This window comes from Pyrus communis, chromosome 5, assembly GCF_041283825.1.
Source record: "Pyrus communis isolate YQ-2024b chromosome 5, ASM4128382v1, whole genome shotgun sequence".
Taxonomy (NCBI): Eukaryota; Viridiplantae; Streptophyta; class Magnoliopsida; order Rosales; family Rosaceae; genus Pyrus; species Pyrus communis.
The window spans coordinates 29,285,268-29,311,590 of record NC_142569.1 but is presented as its reverse complement, the minus strand read 5'-3'; the positions used below and the strand labels follow the sequence as shown (position 1 = coordinate 29,311,590).

At 37.3% G+C, this 26,323-nt stretch overlaps 2 protein-coding genes and 1 long non-coding RNA gene across 3 annotated transcripts; all 3 read left to right on the top strand.

Annotated features, from left to right (window-relative positions):
• The first annotated feature begins 206 nt into the window (after positions 1 to 206).
• Positions 207 to 6,293, top strand: LOC148697099 (uncharacterized). Its single transcript, XM_088693449.1, has 3 exons — positions 207 to 1,804; positions 2,756 to 3,270; positions 6,247 to 6,293. The coding sequence occupies exons 1-3, from the start codon at positions 207 to 209 to the stop codon at positions 6,291 to 6,293; spliced, it is 2,160 nt and encodes a 719-aa protein (XP_088549575.1).
• A 4,781-nt stretch (positions 6,294 to 11,074) lies between these two features.
• On the top strand, positions 11,075 to 15,173 carry LOC137725016 (uncharacterized). Its single transcript, XR_015963054.1, has 5 exons — positions 11,075 to 11,089; positions 11,311 to 11,423; positions 13,091 to 13,207; positions 13,956 to 13,995; positions 14,114 to 15,173. It is a non-coding gene; the product is annotated as an uncharacterized LOC137725016 (long non-coding RNA).
• A 4,732-nt stretch (positions 15,174 to 19,905) lies between these two features.
• Positions 19,906 to 20,891, top strand: LOC137726880 (uncharacterized). The gene has a single exon (XM_068465832.2). The coding sequence runs from the start codon at positions 20,076 to 20,078 to the stop codon at positions 20,664 to 20,666; it is 591 nt and encodes a 196-aa protein (XP_068321933.2). The 5' UTR covers positions 19,906 to 20,075; the 3' UTR covers positions 20,667 to 20,891.
• The last annotated feature ends 5,432 nt before the right edge of the window (positions 20,892 to 26,323 follow it).

Here is a 26,323-nt window from a genome sequence, read left to right as displayed (position 1 = left end):
GTGTTTTTTCCCTTCATCATTCCGACCACCCGAATCTTGTCCTTGTATCCAAGAAGTTGAATGGTGATAACTACACATCCTGGGCCCGTGGCATGCAGCTTTCCTTGAGTGCCAAGAATAAACTTGGTTTCATCACTGGCGATATCCAAGAACCTTCTTCCTCCGACGACCCTGATGCTTACGCGGCTTGGCGTCGTTGCAATGACATGATTCTTTCTTGGCTTCTGCATTCCTTGGAACCTGACCTTCAAGAATCTGTGTTTTTTTCCACCTCTGTCCAAGTTGTATGGGATGATCTTCGCGAACGCTTCTCTCAGAGTAATGCTCCACGCATCTTCCAACTCAACCGGGAACTTGCTACAATTTCTCAAGGTTCTTCTTCTATCTCCGCCTATTTTACTCGCCTGAAAGCTCTCTGGGATGAGCTTGCTTCTTATAATGATGGCTGCACGTGCTCTTGCAACGCCAAGCATGACCGTCAACAACTCATGCAATTTTTAATGGGCCTCAACGAATCCTTTGCTGCTGTTCGTGACCAGATTCTTTTAATGAATCCCCTTCCCACTGTTCGTCAGGCCTGTTCCTCGGTTTCTCAAGCTGAAAAACAACGCTCCCTGGGCATCCTCCGCTCTGTCGATCAACCTGCTGCCATGGCTGTTCGTGGCCCGTCCCGTCCCTCCTCTGCTCGTCCTCCCCTCCACTGCACCTACTGCAATTTTGATTATCATACCCGAGACACCTGCCATAAACTTCATGGCTATCCCGTTGGCCATCCCCTCCATGGCCAACCGTGGCGACCACCGCGCCGTGCCACTGCTTCCAGTTCTTCCCGCAGCCATGCACCTTCCAGTCCTCCCCGGCAACCACGGTTTTCTGCTTCCCGGCCCCATAATTTCACCCAGGCCCATCACGTGCAAGGCACCCAGGCCCCCGCCTCCTCTTCTACTCCAGCGACCCACCAAGTGCACGGGGCCCAGCCCACTTTGCATGACTTGCAGCTTGCCATGCCTGACCTCTCTGCCGAGCAGCACTCCCGTGTTCTAGCTGCTCTACGTGACACCACCACCCCTCCTCAGGCCAATGCCGTGCTCACTACTGATTTTGCCCAAGGTTTGTTACCTGTCACCTCTCGTCATGGTCAATGGATTCTTGACAGTGGTGCTACGGATCATATTACTTCTTCCGCTTCATGTTTGGTTAATCGTTCTCCTTCACATTTGCCGCCTGTTTCTTTGCCTAGTGGTGCTTCCGCTCCCATTACTTTTACCGGCACTCTTCCTTTAAATTCATCAGTTACTTTGAATGATGTTTTATGTGTCCCTAATTTCCGAGTGGACCTTTTATCGGTTGGTAAACTTACAGATGGATTATCGTGTTCCATAACCTTCTTTCCTTCTTGGTGTGTTTTGCAGGACTTGGTTTCGAAGGCGATGATTGGTGTGGGTAAGCGACGTGGCGATCTGTATTACCTTGTGGCTCTTACCTCTTCTCTCCCCACCCGTCAACCTCTCTGCAACATCATTACCATCCCCTCCTCCCTCTGGCATAGGCGTCTAGGTCACCCCTCCTCCACTCGTTTGCAAGCTTTAGCATCTAGCTCTCTTAATTGTACTTTTGATTCTAGTCATATTTGTGATGTTTGTCCGTTGGCAAAACAAACTCGTCAACCTTTTCTTTTGAGTTCAATTTCATCAACTTTCCCTTTTGCTTTAATTCATTGTGATATTTGGGGCCCGAATCGTCAATCTTCTCTTTCTGGTGCTCATTATTTCTTAACCATTGTGGATGATTTTTCTCGCTTTACGTGGGTCTTCCTCATGAAACATAAATCTGACACTCAACAATTAATTAAGGATTTTTTTGCTTATGTCACTACCCAATTCCGCACTACCATCCAATGCATTCGTACTGACAATGGTGGTGAATTTTTATCTCTTCGTAGTTTTTTCTCTGATCATGGGGTGCTTTTACAAACTTCTTGTGTTTATACCCCCCAACAAAATGGCGTTGTTGAAAGAAAACATCGTCATCTTCTTGAAACCGCTCGCGCCCTTCGTTTTCAATCTCATCTTCCTATCAAGTTTTGGGGGGAATGTGTTCTTACCGCTACTTATCTCATCAATCGTCTCCCTACCCATCTTCTCCATCATAAATCCCCATTTGAGGTTCTCTTTTCGAAAACCCCATCTTATGACCACTTCCGCGTCTTTGGTTGTCTGGCATATGCCACCTCTGTCACTCCCACCACCAAATTTTCCCCTCGGGCTCATCGTTGCATTTTTCTCGGTTATCCTCATGGACAAAAGGCCTATACCCTTTACGATCTCGACAATCACCGCATTTTCACTAGTCGAGACGTCATCTTTCACGAAACTACTTTCCCTTATGCCGTTTCTCACCCTCCTATCCCTTGCTCTTCGCCTACCCTACCCATCCCACCCCCTCTGGACTTTACATATAACCCACCCCTTCCTGCCCCGACGCCTCACCCTCCTCCACCTTCCTCCCCTTCCACGCCTCCCACAGATTCCCTTGCTGCCCCATTACCCGTTCCTCCCCTTCCCCGCACTTCTTCCCGTGCCCATAAACCTCCATCCTATTTAAAAGACTACGTTTGCTCGCAGGTGATTCTGCCATCCCACCCATCTTCGACTTCGCAACCCGGTTCTACACAAGGTACGCGATATCCACTTTGTAATTTTCTCTCTTATCATCGTTACTCTCCCAGGCATTTTTCTTACATTAACTCTGTCAGTCGGACTGTGGAGCCTTCTTCCTTTGCCGAGGCTGCCACTGACCCCAATTGGCAACGTGCTATGACTGAGGAGCTTCAAGCTTTACATGCTAATGGTACTTGGACTTTAACTTCCTTGCCCCCTGGCAAAATTCCCATTGGTTGTAAGTGGGTGTACAAACTCAAGCACAATTCCGACGGCTCTATTGACCGCTACAAAGCTCGTTTGGTTGCTAAAGGCTTCACTCAGGCTGAAGGTATTGATTATCATGACACTTTTTCTCCTACTGCTAAGATGATTACGGTGCGTTGTCTTCTTGCTCTTGCTGCTAGTCAGTCTTGGTCTCTTCATCAGCTTGATGTTAATAATGCTTTCTTACATGGTGACTTACATGAAGAAATCTATATGTCTCCTCCTCCTGGTCTTCGGCGACAGGGGGAGAATCTTGTGTGTCGCCTTCACAAGTCACTTTATGGTCTTAAGCAGGCTTCTCGTCAATGGTTTTCCAAATTCACTAGTGCCATCATTTCTGCCGGTTTTCAACAATCCAAAGCTGACTATTCATTGTTCACTAAAAAGTCTGGTATTTCTTTCACAGCTTTGCTCATTTATGTGGATGATATTGTGATTACAGGCAATGATGCTAGTGCCATTAAGTCTCTGAAGTCTTTTCTCCGTGATCATTTTCGGATAAAAGACCTTGGTGATTTAAAATATTTTTTGGGTATTGAGGTTTCTCGTTCCAAACAAGGGATTTATATTTCTCAACGCAAGTATGCATTAGAGATTCTCAAGGACTATGGTTTTTTGGGAGCACGACCCATTGCTTTTCCTATGGATGACACAAAATTATCTGATAAAGGAGAACTTCTCAAGGATCCTGAAAAGTATCGACGATTAGTAGGTCGGTTAATATATCTCACTATCACTCGGCCGGATATCACCTATTCTGTGCATGTTCTAAGCCGTTTTATGCACGAGCCAAGGATATCTCATATGGATGCTGCGCTTCGTATTGTTCGTTATTTGAAGGCTACTCCAGGTCAAGGTTTATTATTTCGTTCTGACAACCAGACCAAGTTAACTGCGTTTTGTGATTCTGATTGGGCAGGTTGCCCTATCACTCGCCGTTCGACTACTGGGTATTGTGTATTCTTGGGCGGTTCTTTGATTTCTTGGCGGACGAAACGACAGAAAACCGTTTCGCTCTCTTCAGCAGAGGCAGAATATAGGGCCATGGCAGGTGCTTGTTGCGAGATAGTTTGGCTTCGTTTTTTGTTGAAGGATTTGAACATTCCTTTGGATGGTCCTTCCATTTTATTTTGTGATAATCAAGCAGCGTTACATATAGCTGCCAATCCTGTTTTTCATGAACGAACTCGTCACATTGAGATGGATTGTCACTTTATACGAGATAAGATTGTAGATGGCACAATAGAGACCAAGCATGTGGGTACGGCACAACAGTTGGCAGACTTGTTTACCAAACCTCTTGGGAAAGAAAAGTTTTCGGGTATGTTACGCAAGTTGGGAGTTATTGACATCCACTCTCCAACTTGAGGGGGAGTGTTAGACAAATAAGGAATATGGTTGGAGTCCTTGTGTAATTGTATATAATATTATTATTGGAAGAATAAGCCGTCCTACAGCCGTCAAGCCGTCCTACAGCCGTCCTACCTTGTCCTACCTACACACTAGCCGTCCTACAGCCGTCAAGCCGTCCTACAGCCGTCCTACAGCCGTCAAGCCGTCCTACAGCCGTCCTACCTTGTCCTACCTACACACTAGGACGGCTACCTTGTCCTACCTACACACTAGGACGGCTACCTTGTCCTCTACAGTCGTCCTACCTACACACTAGGACGGCTACCTTGTTCTACCTACACACTTGTATCATGTATATATATCCTTGTAATCTTGTAGAGAAACACAATGAGAAAAAATTAAACATTCTCTTCCATTTGCATTCTCTTCCATTTGCATTCTCTTCCATTTTTCCACATTCATGTATCAATAACAAATATAATTTTTAGCCTACATACCTTTTTCTACAATTATAATCATCGTTTTCTTGATTGTTTGATAATAAAATATTTAAAATTTTCAAGGTACGTTTTAATTTGTGACTTAACAGTTAAGTCATGCATGGAGAGATCTTATGTAACTGTACAATAATTAGATTGTATAGAAGTGACATCATTAAGTGAGACATACTGTTATAGCTGAACTATAAAAATTCATTCATTCTTGAATTTAATTTCAAGATTATATAACAAAAGTGAGTGCACGCACTCATTACTCTCCGCATTTGATCTCAAATTCATTAGCGAATGACAATATTTCTTGATTTACGAAGACAACATTTCTATATAGTTATTATCATCATTTTGATAATCGAGTATTATTATTTTCTGGTTGTAAAGTTCCAATACGTCCTCACATGGATGGTATTTTGGAGCATGAATAATAAGGAGATACCTTATTTTACAAAATTGTTTAAAGTTTCTTCCCCCACTGAAGAAGAGACTGGGTGAATGACAGAATGTGTTTGTGTTTTTGGAGTCTGGATTCTAGCCGGATCCTCTTTGTGAGGATCTCAAGAATCTGTGAATCGTATCCGTTTATCGTACATTGTACGGTCAAAAATCATTTTAAATATTTTTATTTAGAAATAAACATAAACAGTACTTGATAAAAATTGATCACACGATATATGATAAAAGGATGCAATTCACAAATCTCTAGGATCCTCACCAAAAAGATCTGAAGAGGATCTTGTTGGGTGTTTGTTAATGACATACCATGTGAAAAAGTACTCACTTACTCACCACTCAAATTGTGTGCTTGTCACAAATTTTTTAATATCTTAATTATACACTTTTAGCATTAAAATACTATGAAAAATTAATTTTTAGAGATTATGATAGATAACATAATGTTTCAGTTGATAATTAGTAAATAAATCAAATTGTTATTTATCATGTCATGTAATTTACATAATATAATTTAAATAATAATTTCTCTAGTTTAACTCTGCAAAACAATATATTTTGTGAACTTTTTGATCACTTTGGGTGCACTACTTTTGTGACCCCCATAAAGTGTTAAAGTTGAGCAAAAACTTTACGGAACTCCAAAAACAGTATACCATGCAAATTGTCTATTTGGGTTGGTGAACCGTCAGTTTAGGTTTATACTTAAAAACAAGGTATTTTGGTGACGAGGAGAACGGTATACGAATAATCGCGTTCTTAAGTACAAACTTTTCTTTTTATCTTTTTGGTTTTTTCATCATCTTGTAACTTTGTATAATGATTAGATTTATAAATGATTTAACCATTTAATTACTATTTAAATATCAACTATGTAAAAAACAATCTAATCAGAAAGCGCTTAACCATTTGGTTACCATTGTGAAAACTTTAATGTTTATTGAACAACATTTGTATTGGATAACAATTAGATGACTAAATAATTTTGTATGTTGTTGATTTTTGCATTGATATATTAGATTATCATGCAACTGTACATGATGAGACCGAAAGCGAGAAAGTTTAAATGAGAGGGTTCTAGCTCAAATACCTTCTAATTATTAGGTATGGACCCCATGATACGTGTAAGAGATTTAGCTGGTCGAGCACCTTAACGAAGTAAATGAAAAAACTATTATATTTGGAACTTGTGTTTTAGTTTCCCTTTTCCATGGAAGAGAGATTTGAAGCTCGGAGCTGCACTGCCAACTTATATGCTAATCTGATGGTGATTTCATGTATAGAGGTGACACAAACCATGACAAAGTTGAAAAACTGTGAGTTGTGCGATCATCCTAATGACCATGCCTCCATGCCTTCACCACCAATTCGTTCCCAATTAAGTACTCACATCACATGTTAAGATTTCCACACTACAAAAATTTAAAAGAAAAAAAATTATGGACTAACTACACTATATGATTTTATTATGTATTTTAGTATATGCCCACACACATACTGTGTGTGAAATTTTTTTTTCTCAAGTGAGAGAGAACGTGAGAGTGGATGAGAGAGAGAGGTTTATTTTTTAATTTTTTGAAATTAGAGATGCTAAAATCACATGTAGATGAGGTTTAAACAAAAAAAAAAAAAAAGCAAAATTTTGTTTTGAGAATATTACGTTACTGCCTTTAACTTTTTTATTGTGATAGAAGACTAAATAGTCTTTTCACATTCTTTTGGTTGACAAAGATGGTTCTAGTAATTGTACCAAGAAGTGGATACATATTTCAAAACCACAAAATAAATAAATAAATAAATAAATAAAAAAGGAAGATATTAGGCTTAATAACATTATTAAATTTCTTCGATTATACTTTACATGGATACATTCTCAAATCAATGAAATAGAATGTATCCATATAAGTTAAAAAAATAGATTAGAAAAAAATTGAATGGATTTTATACAAAAAAATGAGTACATTGTATATTAAAAAAATGATACATTTTACATATAACAATTTGGTATATCTAAGAATGGGTACATTTAAGACTAAAAAAAAATTAGACTTCAATTTTCTGACTAAGTGACACACCTCAACCTAGATCGAGGCGTGCTGGCCAGCACGCCTCAATCTAGGTTGGGGTGTGTCAGTTTGGTATCAGAGCTAATCCCTGGCCGGATGTGTGCCGATGAGGACGTCGGGCCCCTAAGGGGGGCGGATTGTTACATCCCACATCGCCCAGGGGTGAGGATCCTATAAGCCTTATATGTATATTCTCATCTCTACCTAGCACGAGGCCTTTTGGGAGCTCACGGGCTTTGGGTTCCTTAGGAACTCCGAAGTTAAGCAAGTTTGTGCGAGAGCAATCCCATGATGGGTTACCCACTGGGAAGTTCTCGTCTGAGTTCCCAGAAACAAAATCGTGTGGGTGTGGTAGGGTCCCAAAGCGGACAATATCGTGCTACAGTGGAGTTGAGCCCGGGATGTAGTGGGGGCTTGGGCCGGGATGTGACACTAAGTGTATGAGTTTGATTCCCAAATTTTCAAGTCCATAGTAGAAAACCTAACTATATGTTTGCCCCTTGAACTTTAGGTGTTGTTTGATTTGTGATGTAGGACAAGACATGGGTCAATTCTGATGAAAAAAACAAAGAAAATAAAATATTTGATTGGAAAAGAAGAATAAGTTCAGAAATATTGGATTCAATCAATATGGCGACATAAAAGGTAACAAGAAATATTCTGATGTTAGAAAGGCAACAAGACTCATTAATGAGTTTTTTGTGTTCAATGCCAAAACTATTGCTTAGACTTCCAAAACCACAAAATAAAGTTTGTAATAAATTTTGAACTTTTTAATTTCCGTCCCAATGCATGTCTTTTAATTTCCTAAGATCCCTGAGCTTCCACAGAGGCTGTGATTGAGTTTATTTAAGCCATTTGGCTCCCAAATTAATGCATCATTCAAGAATTATTCAAATCAACTTTGCGATTTTCTCCCAAAATCTGGTGGATTCCAAAACATTGTTCTTCAAGGGCTTACCCTAGTATCCCTTCTACGCTCGTGCTGCATCATTTTGATTCAATGATGACAACACTAGAGACGACTCTAGTTAATGTGAACCGCCCGAAACTAAGTCGACAGACCTCTCATCAGTTTTCTACTGATGCGAGCTAAGCCGAGCGCACTCTCTAGACAACGACACCACTGAGCTGATTAGCACAAAATTTTCTTCTTTTGCAGTTCAACTCTTTTCCTTGCCTACTACTCCAGGTGTTTCAACTTTGACCCATCCAATGGTCACCCGCCTTAGCAATGGAATCTCCAAACCCAAAACTCGCACTAATGGCATTGTGGGGTATCCTCTTTCACATGCTCTTTTAGCATCTATTAATTTTGATGAACCTAGTTCTTATTCTTAGGCCTCTAAACATCACGAAATCATGAATGGCGTTTAGTTATGAATGAGAAAATTAATGTTTTTCTCCGCAAATAAACTTGGTCCCTTATTCCTCCTCGACCTGGGCAAAACATTATTGGTTGCAAATAGGTGTTTCATATTAAACAAAAATTAGATGACTCTATTGACCTCTATAAAGCTTGCTTAGTGGCAAAGGGTTTTCATGAACGTCCTGACATTGATTATATAGAGACCTTTAGCCCTATTGCCAAATTGACCAATTCAGAATGTCTTAAGCCTTGTCTCGAAATTGGCCTTAGCGTCAATTATATGTCAAAAATGCTTTTTTACTTTAGTTTCTCTAGGAAGATTTTAATGGCCTAGCTTCTTGTCTTTGTGGATCATGCTCGCCCTCATTTTGTTTGTCTTCAAAAGTCACTTTATAGTCTGAAGTTGGCTCCTCGAGCAAATTAGCTCTTTCTTATTCCATCTTGGCTTCACTCAAAGTCCTGCAGACTTATCTATTTTTTTTATTTTTTTTTTATCAATGTTTAAACACCATTTTCTACTACTTGATGATAATGACATTCTGCTCACTAGCAATTCATTTGACTTACTTGACCAGTTTATTGCTATTCTTGTTTATAGGTCTCACGTGACTCCACTAGTCTTCATATTCATTAACCGAAGTATGCTCATGATCTTTTACAAAAGTTTGATATGGCTTCCTACAAACCTGCCTTCACGCTTCTCTCCAACAATGTATCTTAAGTTGGTTGGTTCTCTCTAGCATCTCACTTGTCCTGATATTGCCTTCTTTGCCAACATCATTGCCAGTATATGAGCTCTTCCCGGACTACTCATCTCATTACTGCCACGCGCATATTACGTTATGTCAAAGGGACTCTTGACTTCAACATCCATCTTCGTCCACAACATTCTTTTGCTACTTGGTTGCATATTTCGATGTTGATAGGGCGGGCTATTTTGACTCATGTTGCTCCACCATTGGCTATCTTATCTACCTTGGTTCTAACCTTACATCGTGGTGTTCCAAGAAGTAGCCTACTATGTCTCGCTCTAGTACTAAATTAGAGTACTGCTCTCTTGCACATGCATGTGCCAAGATGACTTGACTTTGCTTTTTGGTTGGTGAGCTTGTTGTCTATCTTTTCATGTACTCTTACATTGTGCTAACCTCAGTGCCACCTATTTAGAGGCTAATCTTGTTCATCATGCTTGTACTCGGCATGTTAAACTTGATTACCACCTTGTCTGTGAAAAACCAGCCCTTGGCAATCAAAGGGTATGATACATCTCTTCCGCTTATCAGCTTGTTAATCTTCTCACCAAAGCTCTCCAGCCTCGTTATCATTAGCTCTGTTCTGAACTTGTCAGATCAAGAGCGTCCAGTTTGCGGGTGGTTGGGTGTGGGGAGTTAGATTAAAGAAAATTAATCCCGAATCGTTTTCCTTTTGATTGCATATATTATAGGAATGTAATTTTCAGTTGTCACTAGTGAGTAAGTTTCCTACCTAAATAGAAATTAGTAGAACCCTTTCTGTATTGTAATATTTTTCACACATCAATACAAAGAGTATTATTTCTACAAGTTAAAATTTCACTTTAAATATATATAAAATGATTGGAGATACTCTAAGTGGTCATTTGCTAGTAGATAAAATAGGTATTACATATATTTACATGCCCTTAAAAATGGGCACATTTTATTATGTCAACTTTGAGTGTCGAGCACCACCATTTGTCATCGTTAAAAACACCTTCAAAAGTTTAAAGACTAACTTTGGTGTATCACGCAGTTGTCCTATTTTTTTCATCTGCCTATGTTGACATCCCCTATGAATTTCTTTTCTACAAGAGATAGTGGGTGGGGGAGAATTGAACATAAGATCTCGAATGCAAATATAAATGTTCCCGCCCACCATTATTCCTTGTTGTGGCAAACATTTTGAGCCGGAAAATGATTTATGAACACTCTTTTTTACCTTACACACTCTTTTGTTGTTTTCCGAGTTATTGGATTGAGAAAATTGAGAGAGAATTAATAACCAGAATTAAAACAAGGAGTAAGTCGAACCCACTAAAACTTTTTACTTACAAATACAAATGCAGAAGAATATCACTAATTTGCCACAATAGCTTCTTATGAAAATGGTTGGTTTGGATACTTTGGTACAAGCCCTTTTCAAAGCTCGGGCTTGATGAGATGGGCGATTAATAAAGCATTCTTTAATGGTAATAGGCCCAAACGCTTCTTATCCATTCAACCCCACAAAGCGATAACTTAAGAAAAAATATTTTTGTTTCTTGATATACAAACTTGAACGGCCATTAATGGCCCCTCCTCTCTCCCGCCACAGTCCGTACCATACGAGCTTCCTTCATCACTATTCACACCCGCGCCTTTGTCCGTACAATTTCACCGATGCTCCTATTCACATTCTCACTCCTACCAGGTAACTTCTTTTTACAAAGTCTTCTTTACTTTTTGTTTTTCCAAAACCCATTTCCAATCTCCTTGTATAAAAGCTAATAAAGCTTAGATAAAATGTAGTATAAAGAATACATGAAGCTAACTGTTGTATGTTTTTTGCTAATTTTTGTCGTTTTTGGTAATTTCTCTTTCAATATTTGATGACAGTTTGTGGGTTTTCTTTTTCTGTAATATTTTGAGTAGGTGCTTTGCTACATTGGTTTAACAACATCATTTCTCAAGAAATGGGATGTTGTGGGGATGTTGCAGAGGCCAAAGCCGTTCGGTTCAAGCAATCATACGGGTTTGAAGAAAAGGTAATTAGTTTTTCTCCTGGCCTTCAGTAATGATTTTCTTTTGGTTTTCCATCATTGCATTTGCATTTGCATTTGAACTCATGCTCTTACTTTACTTGATATTTGATTTGATAATTTAATGGCATGCCCCAACAGGAGAATAGAACTTGTCATTATAAAATCATCTTGCAAAAGATGTATGATAATTTATAGCACTTATGCTAACATGTTCTTTTTTTTTTTTTTTTTTTTTTTCAATGTGGGAACTGTGAGATGATAATTGACTTTACAATGTGGGACATTTGTAAGAAGTTGATAATTGATAACCCGCCACACTTTGATTTCTGATATCCTCATCGTTATTTCCGTAGTCATTGCTTTTCTGTGTGCCTCTAGAATCTAACATGTTTTGTTCCATTTTATAGTTCCACTGTCCAGGATTCTGGCTAATGGAGCGAACAATACTCAATAGTAAAATTGTGTGTTTCGATCTAATAAAACAGGAGAACTTTGATTTGTGCAGCGAATCAAGATGTTGAAGAAGCATTCAGAAAGACTGTAGAAGTGGATAGGCTAATAGACAAACTGAGGGATTTAAATCCAATTGAAGTACGTAGATGTCTTGTTTAAATTACTTCTATCAATGATTTCCATTTTAGCAACAAATTAAACTTATTTGGATTTGTTTACTTGACATTGTCCTGTCTCTGTGGTATTGAGACTATAAACTAGTTATAGAAGTTATTCTATCATCATCTTAAGTAATACTAGTAATGAGTATATCTGAAAATTTGAAGATACATAGGATGGGACCAAGTTAATATTATAATTTTAAACGCACAAATAGCAGTAGTAAGAACAGGTCTTTGTTTCAAATTTTTAAGATTCGTGAGATAAGACCGTAAAGGCAATTCTTTCAATAGCCTTTTTTCTGGTAGTGTCTGTGAAGGTCTAAGATATGTACTTAATAAATTCTGTATGTATGATACGAAAAAAGTAACCCTGTGAATGCTATTTGAATTATCCTTTGAATTTCTATGCAGTTTCTAGTTTTCATTTTATGTATGATAATATAAAATTTTAATCTTATAGAGCATGTGGGGAAAAAGGGGTTTTGGGATATGCCTTGTTTGATTAAATATGGATTTCTTTACTTGAGACTTCAATGCAGCTTTCATTGACTTCCACCAATAAAGTTACCACTAAAATTCTTATTTGGTTATGATTTGTGAACAACTTCAAAAGCTTGTTGTTGAAAATGTCTTGGCGTTTAACGAGGGTTTTTGGATACGGCTTGCGGCAAGAACTGATACCTGTAAATCGGAGGATGATAAAGCACGGTTTTGAACTTTGTTATTTCTATTTTTATGCTGATATTTTTGTTTTTGCTGCTTTCCTTTTCAAGTTTGTGAAAGAAGGCTTAATCTTTTGCATTCTTTAGAAAGACTATAAGGAGTTGGCAATATCTATAATGAGCATAGTGGATTGCCTTGTCCATAAGACTAATGTATGTATGTGTGTGTGTGTGTGTGTATCTCTCTCTTGCTCTCTCTCTCTCTCTCTCTCTCTCTTTCTCTACACACCATAATCCAAGGGGGATTATTCTTGTTTTGGGTTCATGCTAAATTGTAATCTCCAGTGTTTCAAATGCAGTACAAGTTTTTATTCTATTTTTCCTTTGCTTGTAGGAAAAGATAAATTCAGCTATTGATATCCTTAAAGGGGTTCTGAAACCTGTATTGGATGATGTAGAAGAAATACGATGGCCTCCTAGAGATCCTAAGGCTCTTAAGTTAATGGAGAAAGTGAGTTTTTCTTTCTTCTGTTTTGTTTTAATTTATTGCTATGTTTTTCTTTGGGCCAATACTTCCTGTTGAATATGCAATTGGGTTGGAAGAATTTGAATTTTTTTTTTTTTTTTTTGCAACCTTTTGTGTACCTTTGGGGTAAATTTTAGCTTTACTTGTACTTGCTTCTCTTGCATTACTGCTTTGGCTTGATAATGATTGTATAGATGTTTACAATTTTTCCATATTTAGGAAGATGGTTTTTAGAACTAAACAAGCCTTCCTGCCTGTGTAAATTTGTCATTTGCTTTTTCTGAAATGGCTAGGCCATTAATTTAGTTTCAAATCATGTTTCATCAATTCTATTTTGGATATAAAAAGGGCACATGTGATTGCATCTTGATAAAAAATCTTTGGCATCTCCACTCCACCTAGAATCAATTGGTTTCGTTTCGTGCTGCAACTCTAACATAGTATTGGAGTGGACAATTCATCCACGTCAAATTCCATTGGATTAATATAATTGATCTATGCCTTTGGCTCTCTTTGGTCACATGTGAGGGGGCGACGGGGCATGTTGAAAATCTAAACCACCCCCCTCCCACACATTAGGTATTTTAAACATCAATATGCAAAGTTATGGATCTCTCCACTGGTATCAAATTGGTTGGGTTCAATGCTCAACAAAAACAAACAGTAATATAAAGTTGTTCTTCATTATATTGTTTGTTCAATGTGTTTAATCTTTTTCCTTTTTGATCATCAGGAAATATTCCAAAGGGAGCAAGAAGGGCAACTAGATAAAGGTTTTCTTGCATAAGTGATAGGAGCATATTTATACGACTTAGTTAGCTTATTTCCTTGCATTTAGTGAGTTAGTTTCTATTTATTATAGTGATTTAAGCTATTTTCGTATGTTTGTAGGTCTAATTGACTAAAGTGGCAAGAAAGTGCAATTTGGAGTATTTTGGAGTAGTTTTGGGCTTGGAATGGATAGCACATGCTTGGAGCAAGGTCGATGGACGAAATTGAAGTTCAAGAAAGGCTAGGAATATGCTAAAGAGATGGAAGAAATTAATTCAAGACTTGGAAGACAAGGAATCAGCTACAAAGAAGGAAACATGAGTCAAACTTCCTTATTTTGACTTAGTCAATCCTAATCTTTTCCTACTTATGTTCCAGCTACCAAAGGGATTCCTAAATATATTGGGACACCTAAATATATGTTCTAGAACCCTAAATCCCATTCATAAACTCAATGCCGCACCACCTTTCCTTCCCCTTCTTCTCCTTCCTTCCTTGTCGTGCAAGGAAGTCCCTTTCCCTTTCCCAATTCCTTGCCGCACCCTTCTTCCCTTTTCTCTCTTGGATTCTGATTTAATTACCCTTTTTCCTTGAGGATTTGGGGGATCCAAATCTTTCCCAAAAACATTTAATTAATGCCTTGTCTTTTCTCTTTATTTTTCTACAATCTGCTGCAAAAACCATATTCATTCACCCCAAAAAACCACCATGCACCCATTCAACCATTGAGCCATCCCTAAACACAATTCTGCACCATTCATTCATCCCTTCACCATCCATTCAGCCATTCATCCCTTCCATACACACAGCCGCACCATACATTCATTCTTCCGTCACCAGATTTCGAACCACCTATCCATCATAACCCATTATCATACACACACACACACACACACACCTTTTGTCGCAGATTTGCAAAGAGAAAGGAAGGAAGACCCCTTGGAGCCGTGCCTGCCATTCAAAATTGGATTGTTGGAACGTTCTTAGGTGTATTTAATCTTTTGTTTTCAATGTTTAATTTGAGTTTTCTTTGTTTGATTGCGAACATGAGGAACTAATTTTGTTTTGGCTAAAGGAGAATTCAAAGCCATGAACATATATGTGATATGAATTGATTGCATCCAATTATTGTTTCGTAAAACATGAATGTGATTTGCTTAACTGCTTGGTTGACAACTTATTCTTGTATGTTGATTAAGGATGCATACTTAGTTTGCATGCATGAATTTGATGCTAAAATATAAGGGATTTTCACCTAATCGTTATGAACTTATATTTGCAAGCAGTGGAGGTCGCCGGTCACGATCGTGTTAAGTAAAATCCATGGCAGAAGTATCATGCTATTCATAGTTACGAATGCCTTGTCAATGCTTATGATTTTCACAAAGCTTAACGATCTTTGATTGTATCTCTATTATGTTGTTCATGTAAGGAACTATTGAAGAATAATTTGGTTGCCGATGCGTATTCCATCCAATTCAATGACTTAAGGAAAATATAAGGTTTAATTAGTGTTGTTCATGGTTAATCTGGGGTATTGTCATTCATGGTTTATTGGAATAATAATTGGAAATCAATTTGTATGCATATATGTCATGTGTGGAGAAGAACCGTCTAGCTAGCCTATCACCCATCAATTCACCCAAATTCATATCTTTTTACTTAGTTTTTGCAGTTTGTTTGCTTTTACTTTAAATTCGTCAAAAACCCAATCTCCTTTACTTTATTGTGTTAAATTAGTTAGAATCTGTCCTAATTTGTGTTTTTGAGTGTTTTGAGTCAAAATTAATTCAATTTTCATCCAAAGTAAGTCTTAGTGTCTGTTTTGAGTCCTTTTGATTGTTTTATGCAGTTTTGAGTTTGCTTAGCTTGTTTTGAGTCATATAAGTCTAGTTAAGAGTCTTAGAGTCTAGTTTTTTGTTTTTAAGTTTAGTTTTGTGTTTTTAAGTCAGTTTAGAGTAGATTAGCAATCCCTCATAATCCCCGGCCTAGAACAATCCCTACTTACATATACACTACAATTGTCAACAAGAGGGTTTAATTTGTGTGCTGGTTTATATCACATCAATAAGTTAATGCGCAACTACGACAAGTGAGTATGTTTTAAATTTCTAAATAGTTAACTCAGAAACTCTACTTATTTCGATCTCATGTCTGTTGGATCTGTCTCATTCTTGGACATTTCATTTGTTGCAGCTCCTGAAGAAGAATGGAACAAGTTGCTGATCAATGGATTAACAATTGGAAGAGGGGAAATTTCTCCACAGGAACTCTATGCTATCATTAAGAAAAGGGTTGAGCGAACTCTGATCTAAACAGTGAGAAACAACCTTGGTCTTTGGTAACATGTCAACTGCTGTTTCAATTTCTATATTTTAGATGTTGATTGTTTTGTTTTTTGGTTCTTCTCCCTTCGTCAGGAGGGTGGTTCATACCAGTAGCGTGTTCTTACAGAGTATTTGAACATAATCTAATCTAGAGCATTGTCCAAGTACTTCAAGGTAATCTGCAATAGTACATGTTCATGATTTAAAGATACGAACTTGACATTTGGGGATCACAAGTCATTGGATATGATCTAAAATTTTTACATGCACATTCATGCTTGAGTTCCCGGATAAAAATATCTGGGGATTTCGTTTTAAGCAAGCAATTATATTTTGGCTGAATTGAAGCTTGGTCCAAAGTTCATTTTACTGCAATCCACTAGTCTCCCTTGTTCTTATCCAGAAGAAAGATGGAATTCTCCTCTTCTAGCTTTTAAAATCAGTTTATTAAAGAGGACTGCATGCTACGATTGTGGGATATTGCTAGTTGAGAACATGGGGCCCTTCAAGATTGTTGACGGGCTAAGTCTTCATGAGTTTCCGGTATTTTGAATAATTCCATCGAGACTAGGGACTTCGACTTTATATATGGCCATACCACCCCCACCCTCCCCTTTCGTATGCAGAGGGAGTTACGGCCCTTCTTAGGCCCCTAAAAAGAAGTAAAAAAATCCGTAGGAAAATAAAAGGTGAAGTAATTCAGGAAAAGTTTCTAGGTCATTGCACTTATTTGACACTGCCCTCCAAATGTTCGACATAATGTCGCAATTGGTTGTTGAGCAATTGTGCACAGCTAACATGTGTTTGAGTTGCTTCATGTTCGTCAATATGGCAACCGTGACCAATGACGCCCATCTTTAGTAGTGTAGTTTTTTAGTTTGATCTATTTTACATAACTAATATGGTGCTTGTACATTGCATATTAGATGGTGTCACTTTTGAACATTGAACATGCTCAAATTTGCATTAAAACTTCGGTCAAATTGGATCATTGGTCATTTAATTAATTCGCGAGTATTAGTTTATGAACTTGTTATCACATGGAGCAATGAACATTTGAGATAAGTTTAGAGACTAAGTATCTTTTCTTTTGTCGGAATAATAGGTGCATTACTAAAAAAAACACCACAGGACCACTACTACAAAAGGGCCTTATACTCAACATGACGTCAAATTTACTGTCACTTGTAAGCGTCATAAACTGCCTATGTCACTTTTAACTGACGTAAACATTTAATGTCGCTTATAACCGACATACATTTTAATAATTTTTAAATAATGGTGTCGCTTTTAAGCAACATACATTTTAATAATTTTTTTATGCTTGTTTCTTGTCACTTTTAGCCAACACCATATGTCATCTGCGTCGGTTAAATTGAAACATTTTGGGCGGGAATTTTCCGGCTTTTTTTTTGCACGCGCAAGGTTTTCTTGTTTCGACGCCACATCCAATCATTGATTCACTGACATGTCTCTCAGACATACGTCGGTTTGAACCGACGCAAAATTTTCCTATTTCGACGCCACTTGCAAAGATTGTGAAGTTTGTCAGGCTCACATTGGTTTGAACCGACGCAAACTTTTCCTATTTTGAGGCTACCTTAAGTTTATCAAGTGCACGTCGGTTTCAACCAATGCAAACGATTCTTATTTCGACGCCACTCAAATCTGTCATGCTAACGTCGATTTTATCTGACACAATATTTTCCTATTTTGACGCCAATTGCTAATGCTTTTGAATTCATTGTATTAATTCCACTTCCTACTTGCAGTATGCTCTTTATGATCTCGGCTTTGCAACTGTCGGTCTTAACCGACGCTAACTTTTTATCCATATTTGAACCCCATTCTTTCCCATTACTTCCGTGCTTTCATTTCCCTTTCTCGTTTACTTCTTCGTTTTTGCTCTGTGAGTCCTTACTCCCTCTCCTTCTCCCATTTCAGACTTACTCCTTCCCCCATTTCAGCCTTACTCCTCCTTCCACTAACTTTTGGTATGGATCAACAAAGTGAAGATCAACATTCTGAGGAACTTCATTTGGAAGAGGAAGAGTTCAAAGCTGGTTCTTTTTTGAATTATTATTAATTTCAGTTTTTGTTTTGTGTTTAAACTAGTTTTATGCTTAAATTGAAAATTTACATTTGTTTCCTGGTTTTTATGTTTTATTTTGTATGGACAAAACAACGGAGGTGCGGACCCTCAATTCCCAAATGGACAAAACAACTTTGTTCGTTTGATTCGTCCGAAAAATGCAGTAGTGATAATTCAAGCGCTTTTTCAAAATATGTAGTAGCGAAGGTTAGAGATCACAGAAATCTTTTGTTGACGAGGGATTGGCGTAAGATTAAGGAAGAAGATAAGGAAGTTTTCTGGAATAGAATAAAGGTATAGTTTTTTTTTTTTACTTGAAAATAGAAGAATAAGTCAATCATTGCAATAATAATTAATAGCTTGATTTTTTTTTTTGAAGATGCAGATATAATAAAAATGCCTATAATCCGCCATATGACGCTTCATGTTGCGGAGCATGCGCACAAAGAGTATAGAAATAAGTTTAAAAAAAAAAATATTATACTAAAAGAGCAACCGAGGTGTGCAGCCACCCTCCTCCTGATGTGAATCCTGCACAGTGGGTTGAGTTGGTGGCATATTGGAATAGAGAAAAAACAAGGGTAATCGTTATAACTTTAAATTTGTCTAATAAATTCCTTTATTTTTTAGGAGGTTGCTGAAAAAAAATAAGATTAATCGGCTGTTGAAAACAATGAACCATAAACTGGTTCAAAATCTTTTGCAAGAGTGCGGCAAGAATTTGTATGGATTGTACATTTTGGCACTATTTTTCTTGTTAATTATTTTTATTAATGTTTGTTTTGGCCTATACATGAAATTTATTATTATGTTTATATAATTTTTTTTTAGTTACAATTAATTGAAAACGAATGCAGAGATAGATCTTTACGTATTTACATTATTATTAACAAAGGTGGTGTCGGTTAAGACCGTTACTAGTTTGCATATTTTATTTATTTAATTGTTATCTGACGTCGATTAAGGGATATTTTATTTGTTTAATTTTATTACGATGTCGGTTAAAACCGACAGTGGGTTGGATATTTTATAGTTTAATTGCTAGTACACGTCGCTTTAAACTGACGACATGTAGAAGTACACGTTGCTTTAAACGGACGTCAAGATCGATGTCGTTTTTAACTGACGCTGCTTTGTAACGGATTAAGTGGACAAACCGACATTGAAGCCCTTTCGTGACGCTAGCATTGGTGTTGCTATTCCAATCCGACATTACATTGTTTTATTTCGGATTTTTGCCAAATTTTGGACGTAAATTGGATTTGTTGTCGATTTTTGCTTCTCCGGTAATAGCCTATATTGTAGCAGTGGACAATGCAAGGGATGGCCAAAAATTGAAAATCCAAAATTCAACGTAAATACGAGGAACAAAAGTTGCATGTTACAATTTTACAAAGAAACGTAGCTCGACAGGCATAACGAGGAAAACAACAAAAAAGAAAGAAAAACTTGTCGATGAAGGCTGCATGGGATAAAACTTGTCGATGAAGGCTGCACCAATAAGACGAGACGACTTGTACGCGCGGACACATCATTCTCTACGTGGACCTCAGATTCCCCCGACTCAGCCTTCTGTATATAAAAGCTCAACTCACTGATCCAATCCCACATAATTCTTTTCAAAATTCATAACAAAAAAAGAAAAGAAAAAAACAAGACGGAAATGGATTTGGGAAAACTTTCGAATGCAAACTCCATGGACGAACAATTCGAATTCCTGGAAATCGAAGACGGAGAAGAACTCTTGGGTCTCACACACTGGGAATTCATCGACGCCTCCGACGCCCACTCAGAGCAAAACCACCACCACCACCACCGCTCCGACTCCGAACAAACCGATAAAGACGAAGAAGCAAATCGGTTTGATAGGCTTATCATTGGGCCCGCTTCATTTTCCCCTTCGGTCCCTCCGCCGGTGGCCGATCCGATCCCCGCCCACCGTCATCGCCGCCCCCGTCTCGTCCGATTTGTGGATGTGGGTCTCAATCTCAAATTCCATAGCGATTGGGACGACAGCGGCGATGAGGATGAGGGCCATGGTGAGGAGGAGGAGGAGGAGGATGATTATGGGTATGGATTAGACGACGAGCTGGTGCCGTTGTCGGTGAGCGACAAGTTGGGGCGGCAGAGGATGAGGAAATTGGGGAAGAGGATGTTACCGAAGATGAACAAATCGAAGCGGTCGCCGTACATGGTTGCGAGGCCTGGCTGCGTTCGCGGGAAGCATGGCCTGGGATTGAAGCATATTTACTGACAAAGATTGGAGATTTGGAGATTTGGGTATCTTTTTACAACTGGGTTTAGATGTAATTAAAATATAAATTCGTAGTTGGGTGGACCAAGTCTTATGTTAATTAGGTAAACGTGGGGGTTCGGTTTTACGTTGATTCTGTGTCTCTGTCTGACTTATGATGTTTCATCATCTTTTAAGAATCTAATATATGTAGTTGATGACGTGACTGTCTGTTTATTTGTTCTACATTGCTTCTTTGTCTTTTTGTCTTTTTGCTTTGTCATTCTTTGGTTTTTTTTTTTTTTTTGGAACTGGTTTACTTTTGATCAGTCTAATAGTCGTCTTATTTGTTCATACTCCAGAGCATTATAGAATTTTCGATCTTCGACTTTACTCTATGATTTGTGATTAAGATCTTGAATTTTGATTCTTTGGTTTTAGAATTGATAAGAAAGGATAGTGCTGCTTGAAGAATACTTGAGATGATATTGGTGAATCTAATGAGTATAGAGGAGGGATTGGCACAACCATTTTCTCAATTGCTCTTTTCATTTTGTTTGCTTTGCTGCTAGGCTACTAGTACTGGTTTTGGAAATACACTGGTTCTACAAACATCTGTAGTTATGGTACGGCTTCAATGCTATGTAGCACTCTGCGAGACGAGTTTTCCCGCTTCCATGTCCATATAACAGTATAAGGAAATCCAAGTGTTAAAAGGAAAGCATAAGCAGTACCAACTTCACACGTAAGCCTTATATTGTTGCGCTGATGCCTTGATGAAACTGGAGAGATTTGATCAGTAGTTGAAGAGATTTTTCAGTGTGACTGTCACACGGGAATGATACACCACATGTCATTACATAAATAGTAGGATATGTGTGTCAAAAAGTTAATAATTTAAAAAATAAAAATTTTCACTACTTACATAAAAACACGTGATGTATCACCATGTTCCCGTCATAATTAAAAATTTCTCCAACACTTGAGATACTAACATCATCAAATGTACTTGTGTGGTAATAGTTAATAAATCACAACCATTCCACTGCAAAACTGGGGTGTATCCAAATAAGGACTTAAAAGAGTATTATGTTCCTCCTCCTCTGCATCAAAGTTCAAATTCCTTATTTCGAATAAAAATAGATTACGTGCCACTTTATTTCGTATTAAAATAAATTAAGATATCGCTGGAATCAAGACCGTCACCGGTTTTCTTTTTCCGGTTTATCCTTTTGGAAAATTTTCCTGCCAATTTTTTTTGTATTTCCATGAAATCCAATACTAATACTTCTTCAAGACCAGTGGAGCTTGTTGGGCTTTTGAAGGATGCTTATTTATGATCAATCCCGGAGGCTGTACTGTTGCTCATTCGCTACCCAACCATGCCCTTACATCTAGTTTTCAGAGGATGGGCTTTTGTTCTTGAATTCATGATAATGCAATTGAACATTAGCAGACTCGAACCGTTGACATTCATCATAAAGTAAATTACCGTCTCTAAGGCCTCCAACTAATTCTATTGTAGAGACCAACGATAGTCGATAGACAATAACTCCCCCCTAACCAACCAATGCATTTCTTTTATTGAAATAAAAGGTCATCTTAATTTGCTTAAATTCTCGCATCGATAAAACACATTATAAATGTTTTATTGTTAATTATCTAGAGACATTTTGAAATAAAACCCTACAGTTGCTAGACTTGGAAGTGATTAAGTTGAGGCTGATCATATAAATGTTACACACTGACAGTCTCTCTAATATTTAACCGGCTTAAACAAATGTTCTCCCTCCTCTTTGTGTATGCTTAGCTTGCTACGTGATCTGCCTAGTTGTATTCAGTTGTGGCATGTGCTAAATGAGCCATAAACATGTGTCGTGCTCATGTCTGCCTAACCCATCTTCTGCTCCTACTTTACTGTATTTACTTTTATCTGTTTCTGTTATAAAAGGGTTAAAGTTTGAGAGATAACCTTTTAAGTAGTAGGTGCAAGGTAGATGTAAAATACCACACTAAAATTATAGCACAGGCAGATAACAAATAAAAGCAGAGGAATAGATGATGTTACTGATATTTTTCTCTAGTTTTCTTTCTTCTTCGCTTTTCTGTTACATGCGGAGTGCTCTATTTATAGAGCAACTCCAAACTGATGCAGTTAATGCATCTTGAAATTTAAAACGCGTCCTCTGACATTACAATTCACTTTTCACTTTCACTTTGCATGGGCATTGAAAACTTTGCCCATGCAGAAAACTTTTGCTTTGTGGACATTCATTGCCATCAGACATTAGACTTTTCAACAGTTTCACATATTTTCTGCTTTTACTTTGTCTCACTTTTGAAGGTCGAGCCTACTCAAATTGCATGAAATGACACCATTCGGCGCTGAAAGTTGGCCAATTCTATCATCACATAATTATGTCCTACTGCCACTAAAATTTTAATTCATTTTTGTCACTTACTAGAAGCAGTGCCATCAGCCATCAATTTATTTTCAACGGCAAAGCGTTCTTTAGAGCAGTAAATCAACAATCCCAATTTGTTTTGAGTACAGGGGTCTAGATTTGTATGACCACCTAATAACAAGCGATAACCACGGGAGCAAAATTTCGCCTAAGATTGAATTGATGAACACCTACACATAAAAAGAATAGCCAAACGGAGTTAGATTAATACCGGTATGATACCAGTCAAATGGTCTTTGATGCCTAAATTAGAAAGATTGTAGGAAATAATAAGAGTGTTGGGAGAGTTCTTGATTGCAGGAATAAAGTGGCTGATCTTGATTATTTATAGAGAACTGAGGAGTTAACTCTAACGTATGACCTAATCTGAACCCCGATGGAGGAATATTTCTCTGAGATTCTTGGAATATGGTTTGGAGAGTCTTGTCATGCTAAGAGACTGATAGGCAAGCTCATTACATACACATGATGATCGACTTGGACCGCATGTGACGAATTGGGCCATGAGCCTTGTTGATTGTGGGCTTCTAGGACCTTCATAGAGAATGTAGCCCATTAACCCGTTAGAATTTGACTAATGGTGTGCATATTCCTATTGGTCAAGATATTTTATGTTCCCACAATCACGTTGCTACAAATGAGAATAATGTGAAGTTGGACGAACCAAAATACAAAGATGTTGGTGTGTGAGAGTAAGTTGAGATTATCAAGTAAGTGGAATCAGACTACCTCACTCAAGTTTTCCTACCTTAGGACATACGGGGTGACAACAATAAACCAAATAAAATCGGGTTGCCAGGAGAGTTTAAATAGCGGCAGTCAAACCCACATCAATTCCATCTCCTTGATTAGGCTATTTAACCCCAATTCCAACTTAAATCAAGTATGGGGTTAGTTAACAATTGGATAAGTTGGGATTACACCTTCTCAATCCGTGTAATTAGTCTACGCCAAATCTATCTTATGTATTAAACGTGCCTTAGAGTATTTTATAATGAATTAATTTGGAGAGTTGTAGTGCTGGTTTGGTACTAAGGTACTTTTATAAAAAGCAGATATATAAAAAAAAACTAAGCTCAAAAAGGTGTTTGGTAAACACTTAAAAACAGCTTATTTTCACAGTTTTGGGTGAAAAAAAGCTGCAAATGTGAAGCAGCATAAATGTTGGATTATATGTTGAATGTTGGATTTTGATTTCTTGTTAAACGTTGGATTATATGTTTAAGATTTATAAATATTTTCTTTTAAAAATAAAGTATATTTAGTAATTCACCTTTATTGGTTAAGAAAATTAAATTAATGACACATCTAGTATTATACCATTTTTTGTCATTTCACACAGTCACAGTTGTTTTACATAAAAGTTTACCAAACACTATAGTACTTTTTTTTTTTTTTCCAAAAGTACTTTACAAAAAAGTTTATCAAATACTCTGCTGCTTTATTTCACAGCTGCTTATCTTCACAGTATAATAGAAACAATTTTTTTAAAAAAAACACAGCAATACCAAATCAACCCATGGATTGGCTTATTTGATTGCATAATGCTTGTGAAAAAAAAGGAATTAATGCCGTTATATGCTTTCTGCTGTACTATTGGGTTGAGCAGCTTGTGCTTACCTGCACTCTTATTGGACCTCGTTTTCATCCCTAATTGGAAGAGATCTCTTACTTAAATATATGCATTACAATTACTTTTTTTTTTTAGGTGAGATTATATTGTCAAATTATTATGTGAATTTGATTTACGCATATGTAAAAAAATTAAGTGAATTAATGAAAAAAAAAATCACAATGTGACAACTTAAGTATCTCATTGCAATTGGTAAAATATTAAGTGAGAATAAAATACGAAGGTAATGCTAGTGAGACCAAATTTTTAAACCAAATAATGTGTCATCAATAAAAAATAACACGTTACTCGACACTTAGTTAATCATTCAATCATCTACAACTACATCATTTGGTTTGCAAACTCGACATCTCTAGCACTACCCAAATACAAAAGGATTATGTTTTGGACCGAGTGGTGTGTTAACAGTACTTGGTAGGTCATCAAGAGTAAGCTACGACACGGTGGAAGCTCTTTCTGCTAGTACTGTTCATACATAAGACCACGAGAGGAAGACATGTACGTAAAACGATGAATCATTGCAAACTTTTAGACGAAGATGCATGATAAATCAAGACAAAACAGAAATGCAAAGAGTTAAAAATATTAGCTGTAGCAGTATTTACTTTTTAGTACTGTTTATATTAAATTGATTGACATCAGAAACTGCATTCCTTGATGCTTTGGCTAAAAGTAAAAGGTGAAAAGGAAAGAAATATGTGCGTGTGTTATACATGTAGTGCAAGGAATGCCTCCTTATCATACAACCTAGCGACGTAAGCATCCTATGTTTACTGTCAGTGTGGAACTTGATTGGCTTACGGGTTGTGAGTTAAAGTTACATATGAATTACAATTAGAAGGAAAAAAAATGTGTTGGGTTTCTATTCTGTATAGCTTTCTTATATTATATTGCAAGAGCCAATACAATCAATGATTCATATCTACAGTTGACAACTTCACATTGTCAAGTTGCTTTTCAACATCAAATATATGACAGAATTCCAAAGTTCTAAAACGTATGGATCTAAATGGAAGATTAACTCAATGTACAAATTTAAATTTCATATAATTAGTTAGATATAGACAAACGTTCTAATAAGTAATTGATGTGGTTTTGATTCGTGGTTGTAGTCAAAATTTAGGGTTATAGCTAGGTTACATTAGAGTTTTGGTTATTGTGGTTTGTATGAGAATGGCTTTGTCTTGCTTGTATGTTGTGACGTGGGTTTTCTTTGATCTCTGTAGAAGTCTTTTATGGTCAAAGTTTTTCTAATCAAATATCGTTTCTTTCTTAAAAAAATCAAAATATTAGCCCTCATTAGACCAACTCTAGCATAGTCTTCAAGTTCATTGTCGTCATAAACCTCTAACTTCGATAAAACATTGTAGCTAAATCGAGAATAATAAATTTTTGTTGGACTTACATCGATCGCTAGACAAATACTATCGTTTACGACGAATCTAAACATCACACATTTGCTTACCCAAAAAAAATAAATAAATAAATAAACATCACACATTTAGGTCAGGATTAACATGATCAATTGTTTTGGATCCACAATATGAAAACATAAGAACTCATGTTGTCGGATAAAAGAA

Bases quoted from the DNA above. Each gene is read 5' to 3' on its own strand.
- LOC148697099 (XM_088693449.1), top strand. From the start codon at position 207: ATGATTCTTTCTTGGCTTCTGCATTCCTTGGAACCTGACCTTCAAGAA. The intron at 1,805-2,755 runs GTGGGTCTTCCT...TAACTCTGTCAG, and splicing joins GATGATTTTTCTCGCTTTAC to TCGGACTGTGGAGCCTTCTT. The intron at 3,271-6,246 runs GTTTTCAACAAT...TTGATATATTAG, and splicing joins TAGTGCCATCATTTCTGCCG to ATTATCATGCAACTGTACAT.
- LOC137726880 (XM_068465832.2), top strand. From the start codon at position 20,076: ATGGATTTGGGAAAACTTTCGAATGCAAACTCCATGGACGAACAATTC.